At 54.1% G+C, this 15,158-nt stretch overlaps 1 protein-coding gene across 1 annotated transcript in view; it reads right to left on the bottom strand.

The window, feature by feature from the left end:
* Positions 1–97: 97 nt before the first annotated feature.
* Positions 98–15,158, bottom strand: part of LOC119097286 (angiotensin-converting enzyme) — a gene marked incomplete in the record, with an annotated part of 77,076 nt that continues 62,015 nt past the window's right edge. The window contains 11 exon segments of the mRNA XM_037220335.1: positions 98–988; positions 1,516–1,647; positions 3,422–3,692; positions 4,360–4,593; positions 4,669–4,723; positions 4,926–5,075; positions 5,654–5,762; positions 6,665–6,810; positions 7,417–7,538; positions 9,904–10,095; positions 11,109–11,341. Of these exon segments, the coding sequence (XP_037076230.1) occupies positions 814–988; positions 1,516–1,647; positions 3,422–3,692; positions 4,360–4,593; positions 4,669–4,723; positions 4,926–5,075; positions 5,654–5,762; positions 6,665–6,810; positions 7,417–7,538; positions 9,904–10,095; positions 11,109–11,341 (1,819 nt within the window).

Genomic DNA, 15,158 nt, shown 5'->3' with positions numbered 1-15,158 from the left:
ACATATAACTCACATATTGATCTACTCCTTTGCACGTAGCACAAAATAGCTCGTACTTCTGAACAGTGAGCTATCCACAGTATTGAAAGCTGTCAATTTACGGGATGACAATCGGATGGTTGGCGTACTCTCGCCAGATATGCTTCGAATATGCAGATATACTTCAGGCCATTGTTTCATTGCCAGTAGGGTCACATCGATATCTCCTTGGGAAATGCCCGAAAACTGCCCCTCTTTCAAGGGGGCTGCCCGGCTTCGAGTCTCTGTTGTGTCACGGCCCCAGCAGTGGCGCGACCGGAACAAGAGCAGTCCATAAAAATGTCCTGATTTCCAGAAACTGGTGGAATTTCGCTTCATTTGCATCACGAGCTATCTTACGAGAAAAATCCCTCAGTAACTTACGCTGACTTTTATCTGAACTTCAGAAGAATGTCAATTGATGCCTGACCGCCACCTTTGAAGGAGCAAGGGGAGGGGCGCCCCCACCCCCTCTGTATTTGAACTTGCTATTCCACCAGAAGTTAACGCCGTCGGGTGGATATGAGCGGAACATTACGAAATTTCCCTTATGGTTTTCACTCGCCGACGTTAGTGGCTGCTGCCAGTATTTTGTGACATGTTTAACCGACGCCGAATACCGCTCCACGTAATGCTCTGTCATAAAACGGGGTGAGTGTGTTATAACACTTAGTGAAGCATTTGGTCCGAGTCAGGTTCGTCTCTCCGAATGGACTTCCTAGACGCCTAGTATCATTGCCGGGCCACGTTGATGTCAGGACCCTGCTATTGGTCAATGCGGCAGACCACGTGGTCTCACTCGCTGGTCATCCAACCAACGATCTGCTGCGTACGCCGGTTCTCGGCCACCAGCCAATCGTAGAGCGGCTTGAAGTAGCGGAGTAGGGGCTTGGCGGATATTTGCCTGGAGCCGGTGATCACCTCCAGGGCGTCCTGCCACGAGCGGCTCTTGCCCAGGGACATCATCGCCCTGGAACGCGTCACGTATCAGCCCGGCCACAGCGTCTGACGTCGGGCCGCGAGACACAGTTGGCTGAGTCCCTTCCCCCAGCAGGAGAGGCGGGGCTGGGAAGTAAATACCCGACCCCACTGTTCTTAATTGCGGATCGTGTAGCTGTGAAGAGCTATGTTCGCTGTAGTTGCACATCCGATGACTTGAAATTGCATGCGTCGTTCCTATTTGACCGGCTGATCGCTGCACCCACATTTTTGCACTGATGGCTTGTGGTCATGAATTACACATTGCACGCATCGTGGCAATGGTGTGATAATTATGAATGATCTTGATTTATTAATTTAATGAAATAATCTTCACTGATCCGCAGGGCATTAGCGACCAACTGGCGCACAACTTGCAGCTCCACGTGTCCAGGGTGAAAGCTGCGCGTTTCAGTTTGCGTGTTCCGCCACTAACGCAGTGTTTGCATGCCAAAACTGCCGACACAAATAGCATTGCCGCTACACCAGCGTTATTTCATGCAGCGTAAGTGGACGTACATGAGTTTGTTGCCGGCAGCGTGCGAGCCGTAGAGGTCACACTCGTGCAGCGGTATCGGCAGCGGAGAGCCGTACTTCGCCTCACAGAGACCCTCGAAAAACTGCAGCTGCAGGAACACGGCCAGGAAGTATCTGTGGACGGGGCACATGGCGATGCTGTTACGGCGCTCAGAAACCGCTGAAACGCGGCAACCCCTGGCGGCTACCGTGTCATGGTTTACACCACGTTGCATTCTGGTGATGTCTACTTCAGATGCTTCTGCAGGCAAGCACCATTGACAGGGGCATAGTTTCCAAGTCAGTTGGGACGGGGTCTAACCTGACCCCCGCCCCTTGACTTAGAAAAAGTGGGTCAAATTCTGGGCAAAGCCTTTTTCTGCCATTTTACGGAGGGAATGGCAAGCCGTTTTCCTTGGTCAGTCCTCCTCCAATTGTTTCGCAAACTGCGTCCTTTACAATGGAATGTAACCATTTAAGCTGTCCGATAGGTGCTATGACAGTGGATTCGGCCTGCTCGCACTCAAATTGCGGAAACTGAAATGAGAAGGCAGAAGAGGACGTCGAGGTCGTGCAGCTATCGGGTATGCAGCAGACGTGCCAGAACAGCAGGACCGCCTTATCTATCCACTTTTTGTGCCACCTGTTTCCGTGCATTATCGTCAGTCCCGATACCTCGGTCGTGGTCAGTGAACGCCCTCAAGTCACGCTCCTGCCAATGTACAAACTTCCCACACGGTGACCGTTCGACGTCTCTCGGCTGCAAGCCAGGCTGCGTTGAGTTGGCACGGACGCGGGGGATGCTAATCCTGGGTACCGGTGCCGACCGGCCAAGTGTCAGATCAACGGATCTCGCGCGTTCAGACATCAACAAGGTCAGCCAATCCGATAAAAGGCCCTGAGAGCTTAGGCGAGAGACATGCAGTGCTGAATATATCGCGGTCACGTCAAGCCTAAATCGACTGCTTCGACATTCAGCGGTCGTGAGACGGCCGACACCGGTTCACTGCATCTCCCGGCGTTGACCGTGTCCGCGGCGCACGCATTCGCTGCAACGGCTGACATCGGTTTACCGCATCACCCGGCGTTGACCGTGTCCGTAGCGCACGCATTTATCGCTGCAACGGCTGGCATCGGTTCACTGCATCACCCGGCGTTTACCGTGTCCGTAGCGCACGCATTTACCGCTGCAGATATTTCTGAAACTTTGCACTGCTACGAGCGCTCGTGCTCATCAGCCGTCCTTATTTTGGTGATTTGTGAATGCGCCTTGTACGTCTTCCACTCTATTGTCACCTGATTTTCAGTGTTCGCCTCTGTCCTCGTCACCACCTTACTTGCACAACGAACTCAGCCCTATCTCGTCGTCACCTGATGCACCGTATGTTCGTCTCCGTCGCGTGGTCACCTGGTGTTGGCCTCTGTTCCGTCATCACCTGATGTGAGGTATATTCACATCTGTCCGTCATCACCTGATGTGCGGTTTGTTGGCATCTGTCCCGTCTTCACCTGATGTGCGGTATGTTGACATCTGTCCCGTCATCACCTGATGGGCGGTACGTTGGCGTCTGTCCCGTCATCGCCTGATATACGGTATGTTGTCCTCTGTCCCGTTACCACCAGATTTACGATATGCTGGCCTCTGTCCCATTATCACCTGATGTGCGGTATGTTGGCATCTGTCCCGTCATCACCTGATGTACGGTATGTTGGCCTCTGTCCCGTCATCACCTGATGTACAGTATGTTGGCCTCCGTCCCGTTATCACCTGATGTGCGGTATGTTGGCATCTGTCCCGTCGTCACCTGATGTACGGTATGTTGGCCTCTGTCCCGTTATCACCTGATGTGCGGTATGTTGGCACCCGTCCCGTCATCACCTGATGTGCTGGCCTCTGTCCCATCATCACCTGATGTGCGGTATGTTATCGGCCACGTGGAACTTCGCGCCCGGGTCCATGCCAGCCTGGTTGCACGCGGTCGCCTTCATCGTCTCTGCCGAGCAGTCGGGGTGGCGCACGCCAGACAGCGTTTCGCGCAGCTGCCACCAGGCGGCGTTGTAGTCGCGTGGCTGCACCTTTCCGCCGTAGACGCGCCAGCGCCACGTGTCCAGCGCCAGGCTGAACCCGATCAGAGGGACCTTGGCCAGGGCCCGCTGCAGCAGCAGTTGCAGGCCACGCCCTGCAATATGCGCACGGGTCATGTCAGGCAGCTGAAGGCGGCGACGGGGGAAGGACGCAGCAGCAGCCCGGCAGTGTCTTGCGGAGGTTGCGTTACGCTGCGAACCGAAGGCTGTGACAGTGGCTGTATTATGGATAGTCAGTGCGCCATGAGAAATGCTGCGCAGACTGCTCGGTCATTAGTGGATTGATGTTCGTCGCCTGCAGATGGGCGCCATATGACCATTGTGGTTGGCGCGCCCTAAAGCCCACGTCATCCTCAGGTGGGACACGTTAAGGGCGGCACTTTCAGGTCAAAGTTTTATGTGGATTTAACGACGTTCCAACGCCAGGAGGAGTTGGTGTAACGACGCCATAGTGCTAAGCAACAACTATATTGGCGGTATTCAATGTATCAAGCTATGCCCCTCCTTCAGAGAGAAAGGTGTTGATGGAGGCGGATTTATGTGTCTCACATCGCAACTGTAATATTTTGCCTCATCTTTCTAAACCGTCGCCACTGTTGTTAGTGAGAGCAGCTCAAAATATTCTGTACCGCCAACATCGTTTGGTACTGGAACGTCATTTAACCAATGTGTTGTGGTACATTTAGGGACCTCAACTCAGCAACTATTCATTTAGTTCAGTTAACTTTGAACAAATAATGCCACAAACCAGGGGATGAGGACCTCTCTTTTTCACATCAAGCACATTCATGACGACGTGCTCGTTGATGTTCGTCTGCGTGCGAACAGCATGGCGGCAGTTTGCGTCAGAGAGGCACGGCGGCCGTCTGCGTCCGAACAGCACGGCGACCATCAGCGTCAGAGAAGCACGGCGGCCGTCTGCGTCAGAGAAGCACGGCGGCCGTCTGCGTCCGAACAGCACGGCGACCATCAGCGTCAGAGGAGCACGGCGGCCGTCTGCGTCCGAACAGCACGGCGGCCGTCTGCGTCAGAGAGGCACGGCGGCCGTCTGCGTCCGAACAGCACGGCGACCATCAGCGTCAGAGAAGCACGGCGGCCGTCTGCGTCCGAACAGCACGGCGGCCGTCTGCGTCAGAGAAGCACGACGACCATCAGCGTCAGAGAAGCACGGCGGCCGTCTGCGTCAGAGAAGCACGGCGGCCGTCGGTGTCCGAATTGCGCGGCAGCCGTTTACGTCAGAGAAGCACGGCGGCCGTCTGTGTCAGAGAAGCACGGCGGCCGTCTGTGTCAGAGAAGCACGGCGGCTGCTGCTGCGCAGATCAGCCGACCCTGTCGCTCGGCTTACGCCGGTACTCGCCTGTCTGCGACGAGTTGGTCGGCGCCTCGGCCAGGCCCAGCCGATGGAGGTGGGCAGGGCCAAATATCGAGTAGAAGAACGTGTCGCCCACCGCCTCGTGGAACGCTGAGTTGGCGCCGTCCTGGCGAGCAGTTCCGTGAGAGCGGACATTGGATGGGAGCTGGTGACAGTGCGCTGACTCAGCTTGTCAAAACTAGCGGGCTTCGTCTCCCTGTCCTATCTTTTACTCAGGCGAAACGGTCAGTCTGGCGCGGTAAACTGTCCGACAAGGTGAATATGGTTGTTGCGTTATTCAAGTGAACGATTCCGAATTTCAATATACTTACAACTTAATTGAATTGCGTCAGCACCGCGCCGAAACCCAGTCCTTGTATCAGAAATAAATCATGAGCAATGGCTACGACATCCAGTTCTGTTTCCCTGTTGAGTGGCACGCATTGAGCCATGTAAGTGTCTGAAATGGGCGGTTTAGCAAACCACGTATTAAATCGACACTATTCAGAGTGCAGCCGTTAATACCTTAATCTGTGCCAGCAATGGCTAATATTGCCCACGTCCTGTCCACCAAACACGCCTGTGAATCGGAACAATGAAATCTCAAATCGAGCTCGTGTCGTCGAAGAGCCCTGTGGAGTTCGGGATCCCTCTTCGGAATGCCGGCACAAATTCCTCTGCGCGTCCCCCGAGAACTTGACCTACCCGGAGTACGGTGGGCAGGTGTCGGTACGCCATGAAGTACTGGATGTGACCCATCTCGTGGTGCAGCACGCCGAAGTCCCTCTCGTTCCGCTCGAGACACATCAGTATCCTGCGCCGCGCAAACGGTACAGTCGCATCAGCGGATACGTGGGGTTGATGCTCGTTCCGCTCGAGACACATCAGTATCCTGCGCGCGCAGACGGTCAGCGATACGGTACGTCGATCAGTCGAGTTCCGCTCGAGACACATCAGTATCCTGCGCCGCGCAAACGGTACAGTCGCGTCAGCGGATACGTGGGGTTGATGCTCGTTCCGCTCGAGGCACATGAGTATCCTGCGTCGCGCAAACGGTACAGTCGCGTCAGCGGATACGTGGGGTTGATGCTCGTTCCGCTCGAGACACATCAGTATCCTGCGTCGCGCAAACGGTACAGTCGCATCAGTGGACACGTGGGGCTGATGCTCGCTCCGCTCGAGACACATCAGTATCCTGCGCCGCGCAAACCGCACAGTCGCATCAGCGGATACGTAGGGTTGATGAGGGAGGGGGGGGGGGGGGGGGGCGACGCTTCACTAGCGCACGTCAGAGCTGAGGAAGAGAGCGCCAGTTGAAGCCGGAGCTGGGAGCGCGGGTGCGGGCCGGGTTCGGGGCAAATAGGAGATTGACACGATCTTCTGAGAGGACTTCCACACCATGCCGCAGGAGTCACAGTCACGTGTTGCAAAATCGCCGGAATCTCGCCCAGAAACTTTATCGTACCTTTCAAGCTGTTGTCCGAGCATACGTGGGACGAGTGCACATTCTCCAACGCTCAGTGCGGCTAAAACCGAAGCTCCTTTGCGGGGGAGTTGTCACCTACTCGTCTATTATACGAAATCAGTTTAAACATCGACGGTGGTGAGGAAAACAAAATAATACACTTTGCTGAGACCCCCATACAAACATCACGGGAGTCGGAATGGGAGGAGCGATTGGGAGGTAGGTGCCGTCGAGGAGAAGCATCGACTTGCCGAAAGTCGTCATCGGTGTAGAAGTCGGCAGATGAGGCGTGACAGGTCATGTTGCGACCATCGGCCGGCCGCTGGAAGATGCTGTTCTTCCAGAACTTCTCAGTCATCGGCGGCAGCCCCAGTGACATGTAGAAGTTTTCCGCCACCTACGGCGAAACGACACGCGCAATAGCCTGGGGCGTGGTGGCCGGCAGCACCTCAGGGAAGCAGTAGCATTGCCACCACTTTTGCATTGATTAAATACATTTGTCGAACAATATATACCACGACTTTTCAGTATCATGAGTGGGCGTCAATGGTGCATGCATACGCCCAGGTCAGATTTGTCGGCCATTTGTTCTGGAAACGAACGCATGAATCGGCTGTTTGTAACGTCCGGCCCAGGCCGTGTACGTTGGGCAAATAGGTCTGCGTGCTGTTACCGACGTTGGAAACGTAATTGTCTATTACGATCGGGCGCGTTAATGGCCCACAGCCAAGCCAATCGCAGTCTACGACCGCACCAGCCAACGAGACCTCAATTATCTGCTATGGCCAAATCCGAAATAGTTGCGGCGTACCGCAGCGTAGGCAAACATTCGCAATGATATTTCATAACGGAGAGCAGTGGGATAGAATATTTGCATACGCAAGGAACTGTAACGGGGCAATGCAACGACACGCGGTGTAGGGTAACATATGAGGCCGAAAGAAACCCGCTCAGCGGCCAGACGTCCACTCTCAATGCCTCAGTCGAGACCGAGCTGGCCCACCTTGACGAAGTCTTTGACAGAGAACTGATCGGCCAGCCTCTTGGAGAGATCCGTCTGCTGGGCGCCGGGGAAAGGGTTCACAATGTCCGCCAGCGACTCCCAGCTCTGGGACCACAGGTTGCCTGCAGGCAGAGGAAACCAGGGCAGGCGGCTCATGTCGGGGCGCAGGCACGCAGTCACCCGCTGTGTTGTGAACGCCATTTAAAAGGCAACTCAGTCATCCCCTGTGTCACGAGAGACGAGCATGACCAAGGGAATGCCTGTTCCGACACGCTTCACCATCAGAGCACTACGAGTACTCAGACCCAGCTCGCAACCAGACCAAAGACCCAGTAAGAGCTCCGATCATGCCCAGATCCCGACCCAGTCAAGATCAAGACCGGATACCCAGCCAACGCCAGCATCACTCCGAGCACAAAACCCGAGTCAAACAATGTACCAGAGAGCACGAATCCAAACCATACCCACCACAAAATCCCAAACCATGAACCCAGACCTCCGACCCGGTCAACGGACGGCAGAAGTAGGCAGTGGACACGCACACCTCACTCAAACCCAGACGCGGCCAATGCCCAGACCACACCCACCCTAGCCATCACCAACAAATCCCACCGGTCACAAACACAGTACAATGCATCGAACTGCTGGGACGTTTCCGGCCGCGTCAGCCGGCGGCAGTCGGCCGAGGCGTCGCCGTCTGACGAGCTGACGGCCCAATCCATCAGAGACCCGCCGGGACGCGCCCTGGCCGCAGATTGGCATCTGCATAACCCAACCGACTGCTCAAATATTCATGAATCGGCGCGGTCCCGGCGGCAGGCACTAAGTTGACATCACATCAGAAGTAATGCGGTTTTCCAGGAATGTTGTGCGGATGGTGGGATTGCGCCGTCCGGACAACAGGGAGCACGTGAACGGTGGTGCCGAACGGTAGCCCCGCCCTGTAGATTGCTGTAGGCGATAGGAGCAAACAGCCGACTTGAAGGCTTGATCTGATGCTTTGTGTTAGCTTTTGAAAGTGTATTGGTTTATCAAACGCGAAACATATTTACATGATCACGGCCATATGGGATTCATTTAACCCCTTTTTGATGCCGCAAATTCCGTTTGAACTACATGCGGAGTGCAGTTTGATCAAGGTCTCGAGATATACCTGGTCGGAGAGGATGTAAGAGCACGTAGGTGAGCTGCTTCTGTCAGGGCAGATGTAGGAATGCTAAACTATTAGTCAGTTTGATTTTCTCCCAGTTTCTTATCACCAGATTTTCTCGCCTTTCCATCCAAATATAGCATAAGATTATGATGCATGATGCTCCTCTTTAATGTCACCTGTCTATGTCACAATTACGTTTTGCTAAAAATGCGCCACAAACGTCTTAATGAAAGCTGGAAAATTGCATCACAGACCTCAGAATACCCGGAAAAGCATGATATTAATTGCTTTGTCGCCGACACCCCGGTCCGTAACTACTTTCTCCAAAACCATGTGAAAAAGAAAATCATATTCATATTTATCGAGAGCCAAGCCACGATAAATCCTTGCAGCTTGCCAATTCATCTGCCTTCCTTTGCCACCGAATATGCAGCTTTGCTATTTGTGCACACAGCAAGTGTTACCCGAATAAATTTACTTATACTGCAGACTACGTGGACAACTGAGGTCACTGACTCATTGCATTTCGTCAAATAACCGTGGAGTGCACATTCGTCTTAATTAGCCTGTAGTTTGTCCCGCATACAAAAACTCTTTATCGGTCTCTGCTCTTTGTAAACACTTGGTTTCGGAAGTCCTGTGCCTCGTGAAACAATCCTTGCACATGCTTTTAATACATCCTTCATTTTGCGTTATCTGTTGAAAGTCGTTAATGGTGTGGATTAAGTGAGATCATGTTTTGTTCATAGACAAGTTACATAATACATTTGGACCTGTACCGGACGGCCGGTAGCTACGGGTCTAGGTTTGGCAACAGGTCAAGGTGTTTCGCGATGGGTCATGGCCTCAGCTGCGTGTTGAGGTTATTTGACGATGCGCGACAGTGAGTTGGATTGAGTTTTACCGCTTTGGGCTTGGTCATGTATTTTAATTATATTCTTATAATCAGCATAAGTCTTACAGTAACCGGAATTGCATTGCTCGTGATGAAACTGTTCAGAATGTCTGCAAGAAATCATCGGGTACACTCAGACGTCACATAATAGTGTCCTGGGCCAAGCAAGGTAGGGGAGAGCAAGGCACCAAACCCTCACTTGGTGGGTAAAACTGGAAATTAAAGTGGTAAGTTACCTGAACGGATGTGACCGTGCTTACATGATCGACGCATTGGGATTTACTTAATAATTGCGGGTCAAGACGATTACAATTGATGCATAACTATCTCACTCTCAAATGCTGTCACAACCAACCAGCCGGCAAACAAAGAAAACCTGACTATTTTGACCTGAAATCTCCCCCTCCAAACCCCTCCCCCGTCGCCCACTGCCACTTACCGAGCAGATGGGCCGGTATAGGGCCGCGGCTGCTAACCAGCTTCGGGCCATAGTGGCGGCGCAGCGCCGAGCGCACCAGCGCGTGCAGCTGCTCGTACAGCGGGCGCACCTCCTCGGAGAGGCCGCGTGCCGTCTGCTCGATGTCGGGCATCTCCAGCTCGTGTCGCCAGACGGCGCCCATGTCGGCGAACCCTGCAGCGACGGCAGAGGAAGTGACAGTGCGAAACGAAGAGATGTTGGTGGGGGTCGAGGGGTGTTGTTGGGGATGGAGGAGGAGGATGAGCTGTTTGGGCGCAGGAAATGCTGTTGGTGACGTAGGCGTCGGCGGGATGGAGGACGCGGTATCGGGTTTAAGGGAAATGTTGCGGTGGGGGCGGAGGTGTGTTGGGAGGGGAGGAGGTGGTGACGGTGAAGAAGGTATTGGGGGGGGGGGGGAGGGGGAAGAGGAAGGTGTAGTCGGGGACAGATGAGGTATTAATATCGTGGAGGAGAAACTGGTGGATACAAGGAAAGTGTTGGTCAGGGTGGCAGAGGAGGTGTTGATGGAGGGGGAGGCGCTGGTGGAGGAGGTGTCAATGGAGGTGGACGAGGAGGTGCTACTGGGAGTGGGCTCCCTCTACCATCATCACGCCGTGTTGACACGATGCAGGTGTTGTGTGGCGGACGGCGTATTATTTAGTTGGGCAGAACAGCCTTGGCGCGGTGGAGGGGGTGATGGTGGGCGCAGAGGAGGTGGGGCCATGTCAGACGCCTTCCTGGGACAGCAGTTGTCAATCTTTGACTGCACCCTCAGCGTGTGTGTGCCTATTGAAGACTGCAGGACCGCATAGGTCACTTGCCGCATGAAGCAGTGCCGGTGATGACAGAAATCTGAGAACCAAGGGACGTGTAAAAAGTTACTAACTATCGTCATGGCCAGATAAGAGACGTCATATGAGAGACGACGTAAGATGTCGTGTGACGTCATATGAGATGGCCACGTGAACAATCCTAAAAAGCATCCATTCGCTGGTTCCGTTTGCATACAAGCCACCCCTATATTAACCTCGATGAAGCGCCACAGCGGTCCACCAATGCGCCTCTGCAGTGAGTCGAGCGTTGTGTTTGAAACGCCAAGCGACAACGGAGACGCACGTAACACGTGGCCGTCACTCAGCAGGTATCCCTGGACTCTGCCGGCCCGTGCCATGCCGCCCGCCACTGACCGGCATGTCTGGCGCCGGCGTTGAGCACGCGCACCAAGTCCGGGTAGATGGCGCGCATGGGCGGGCCGACGGCGCGCCGCCAGCCGCGCCACGCCCAGAGCAGGCGCGCCGGGTCGCGCGACGTCTCCATGACCGTCTGCAGGTCCGGCTCGCCGTGGTAGCAGCGGCGACGATCGCAGACGGTGGCGCTGGAGAAGGTCCGTTCCAGCTGCACCAGCAGCGAGCGGGCTGACCTGGAGGTGGGGTCAGGGCGGGGTCAGGGGCTGGGGTCTGCGCTCCAGCTGCACCAGCAGCGACCGGGCCGACCTGGGGGCGGGGTCAGGGGCTGGGGTCAGCACTAGCTGCATCTGCAAGCTGCAGTGGGCCCGGCCGACATGGGGATCGGTCACAGGATGTCGTCAGCACCTCACAACTATCGTTAGGAATCTGACCGATCTTGTAATGGGGTCAGCAACCGTGAGCATCCGTACAGTTGGAGCTGGAGCCACGCCACTGTTCTCATCGTTTTTGCTGGGGACGGTGCTATGGTACTTCTGCTATCACTCCAGCTGGTGGTAGTTTAGGTGGGCGTCACAACCGCCCAAGCTAATGGTGCAGTCAAGGCCCATCGCTCGTCATCACCACTCCAGCTGGTGATGGAAGGGACCGTCATCACCACTCCAATCACTCTTTCCAGGAGCGGGCTCATCTGTGAATACCACAACGCAATTCCCAGCCAAATCAAAATCACTAATGCCCAAAGGCTCAAAATCTGAGCTGAACTGAACTCAACAAAATCTGAGCAAATCCTAAGGTGAACCGATCGGTGTTCTCGGCTATGCTGCCCGACACCCGTGATAGCTCAACACAGCCCATAGCCGAGGCTGAGCCCTGCCCTATGTACCGCTGCATCCGGCCTGTCGTCGTCGGGAAGAACGGTGGACTAACTCAATCGAACATCCCCCAACACGTTGCGCCGAAGACTTTCGGAGATCGGTGTGCGGACAGCGGCGGCCGCGGCCGTGGGAACGGCGGGTGGTGCTGCGGACGACCGGTCCGTCCGTCGCGGGTGGGGCAGATCGTTTCTCGGTCCGGGCAGTCAGTGGTGCTCAGCTGCAGGACCAGGTGACCCACATGGGTGACGGTGGCGCGTGTGGTACTGATAGCTCGCCAAGATCCCTTCAAAAGGTGTTCCTTTTCCATATCATCTGTCATGCCTGGTCGCCGGCCAGCTCACAACCAGCCCAGTCGCCGGTATTGCACCAAATGCATGGAATCTCACTGCTGTCCAGCCAATCTATAAGTTGTCAGGTTCCCTCAGCGGTCGTCGAGCTTCCGACCGCTCTCACTGGCTCCTTGTGAGGTCAAAATTATTTAGCGGATTGTTCACAGGAACTCTTTTCTCTCTACTTCGACTCTAGCCACTAGTTTCCTGTCCGCCTGTCCACTTGCTCTCCAGTTTTCGACGTTTCCACTAGACTAAAACTGCTCGTATTTCAAGCACCGACTAAATACTCCAAGTCATGGATCGTGAGCAAATTTCCTTTCTTTTGTTTTTTGGTCGTAACTAAGTAATTCGATGTAATCAACCGCAAAACATTATTCTGAAGCTGAAGCGCGATGGAGCCGACGGTTCTCCGTCCGGCGACTGCACCGCCGACCCTCGACAACGGCCTGGTTATTTCCTTAATACATTACTGCATCCCAGTACATGGAATTGGGAGCACGGCTGTTCGGTCTATGAATAGCATCCATCTACTCAGCTTCTGCGCGCGAGTAGTGTCTGGAAGATGTAGGCGTGAGCATGTGCGTGATACCTTGAGCGAGCTCGCTGGTCCCCTGCCCAAGCATGTGCGTGACATCTTGAGCGAGCTCGACTGGTCCCCTGCCCAAGCATGTGCGTCACATCTTGAGCGAGCTCGCTGGTCCCCTGCCCAAGCATGTGCGTGACATCTTGAGCGACCTCGACAGGTCCCCTGCCCAAGACCTCGTGATGCACCACGTGCTCTACCTCCTCAAAACTGCCGCTACTCACTGGCAACCGAGCGACCTGGCTCATCGCTTCACGTATGCACAGAGCACTCAGCGCATTCTGCGAAGCGGGACAGCGCTCGGCGGCGTTCTGCGAGGCGGGACAACGTTCAGCGGCGTTCTGCGAGCCAGGACGGCATCCAGCTGCGTTCCGCGAGGCAGGACGGCCAGCTGAGCCCGCCACGCAGCACCACAGATCCGGCCGGTGACAGTTCACCTACCATGGCGCTCGAGCCTTCAACGGCATCACTCTGCTACCAGGGTATGCAGAGCAGTGCATTCTAAAAATAATGGCAAAGAGCAGCTCGGTTCGGCACATAAGTTAGGTGTAGAACGCCTGATCATGTGCGTCGTTTGCAATTGTTTTGTCCTGCATGCACCACCCCAGTTGTGTTCATATTTATGGAGAATGCTTGAAAAGCTAGATTGTACATGAATGTGCCAACTGCTTACATGCTTTTATACACATTCCCTTGGGCGGAAACGCGCGAAACCTGAATATTCATATCATCTAAAAATCGCTATTATATGTTCTTTACATAGGTTGCGACATTATGTGCTATCTGTTTCAAAGGTTATGTAATGAGACATATAGCTTTCACGGGGCAGAATCTGCTACCTCAATAGCTTCGCCTGAGCGGAGCGGTCATCATGGTAACGGCTGTACCACAACACCCGACCGTCGCAGCGCATCGGTGAGGCGCGGTGAGCGTGTGACGCAGGTTTCTGCGGCTCGGTCCGCCTGGCTCGATCATCAGCTAACTCCGGGAAACGACGTATCTGATCATCTGCAGATGATGTTCAAACGCAGCGGGTATTAGGTGCTCGGGCCGAGCGCGAGCCGGGTTACGTTACACAGCTGAACCGCTGCACAACCGGAAGTTGGTGATTACGGGACGCAAGCCGACCGGCATTCCCGACATGGCTTACATTTGATAGTTATATGCATCCCAGGCAGTTTTAACGGAACGATGGCAAAAACGGAATGCTTCATGAAGCACACGCCCGCGCACCCATGTATATTATATACGTGTGTGTGTGTGTGTGTGTGTGTGTGTGTGTGTGTGTGCGTGTGCGTGTGTGTGTGTGTGTGTGTGTGTGTGTGTGTGTGTGTGTGTGTGTGTGTGTGTGTGTGTGTGTGTGTGTGTGTGGTGTGTGTGTGTGTGTGTGTGTGTGTGTGTGTGTGTGTGTGTGTGTGTGTGTGTGTGTGTGTGTGTGTGTGTGTGTGTGTGTGTGTGTGTGTGTGTGTGTGTGTGTGTGTGTGTGTGTGTGTGTGTGTGTGTGCATGCAACTGTCGCTAAAGACCTTGGCATATGTGCATTTAATGAGCTTTTACGAGCTTCCACTTCGAACACCTTTGCTTGAGCGCTTGCTCGAATTTCGTACAACTACCTGCTTATCAGTAAGGGTAAAAAGCATGTCTCCGATTTTGGCGTCTATCAGTTGGCCTCATAACCGATACAGGGCTTTGTACTGAGGGCTCTACGAAGCATAAACGGGCAAATCGGAAGATTACAGTGGCCAGTGCCGAGCATAAGGTTAGACAATTACTTACCACGACTATAAGTCACCATGCACATCACAGACATCACGGATACTCCGGCTATGCAGGCTCTCATGTTGTAACAACCAATACACGCTTCACTCGTGAACATCACCATGGGCACAACTTTCAGTGTCGAGTTTGGTTCGCATGGGCGATGCTCGCTTGACGAAGTCACTCAACCAGTACCTCCTGGATATAAATGGTCGATCATTGCCAGAATAAGAACCTCCAACTCATAATGACGTGAAGTAAATGCACAAAGGCATCACAAAAAATGTTTGGAATAGGCAGCGTAAACAGACCGTGTAAAATCAGAGAATATGTAGACATGCTGTTCCAGGCCTGAAACATCATGGCTGATGGTGGCCGATCACCTTCAAAATATTCCTGCTTGGAAACGTGTCTGATGTATGATGCAAACATTCCCAAATGTGTTCAACAAAATTTCCAGGAATTTTAACAGGCGCGCGCAAGCCGCATGCGCGCGCTATTAA

This window comes from Pollicipes pollicipes, unplaced genomic scaffold (assembly GCF_011947565.3).
Source record: "Pollicipes pollicipes isolate AB1234 unplaced genomic scaffold, Ppol_2.1 Scaffold_4295;HRSCAF=5057_pilon_pilon_pilon, whole genome shotgun sequence".
NCBI lineage: Eukaryota > Metazoa > Arthropoda > Thecostraca > Pollicipedomorpha > Pollicipedidae > Pollicipes > Pollicipes pollicipes.
This window is presented reverse-complemented; position numbering and strand designations above follow the sequence as displayed.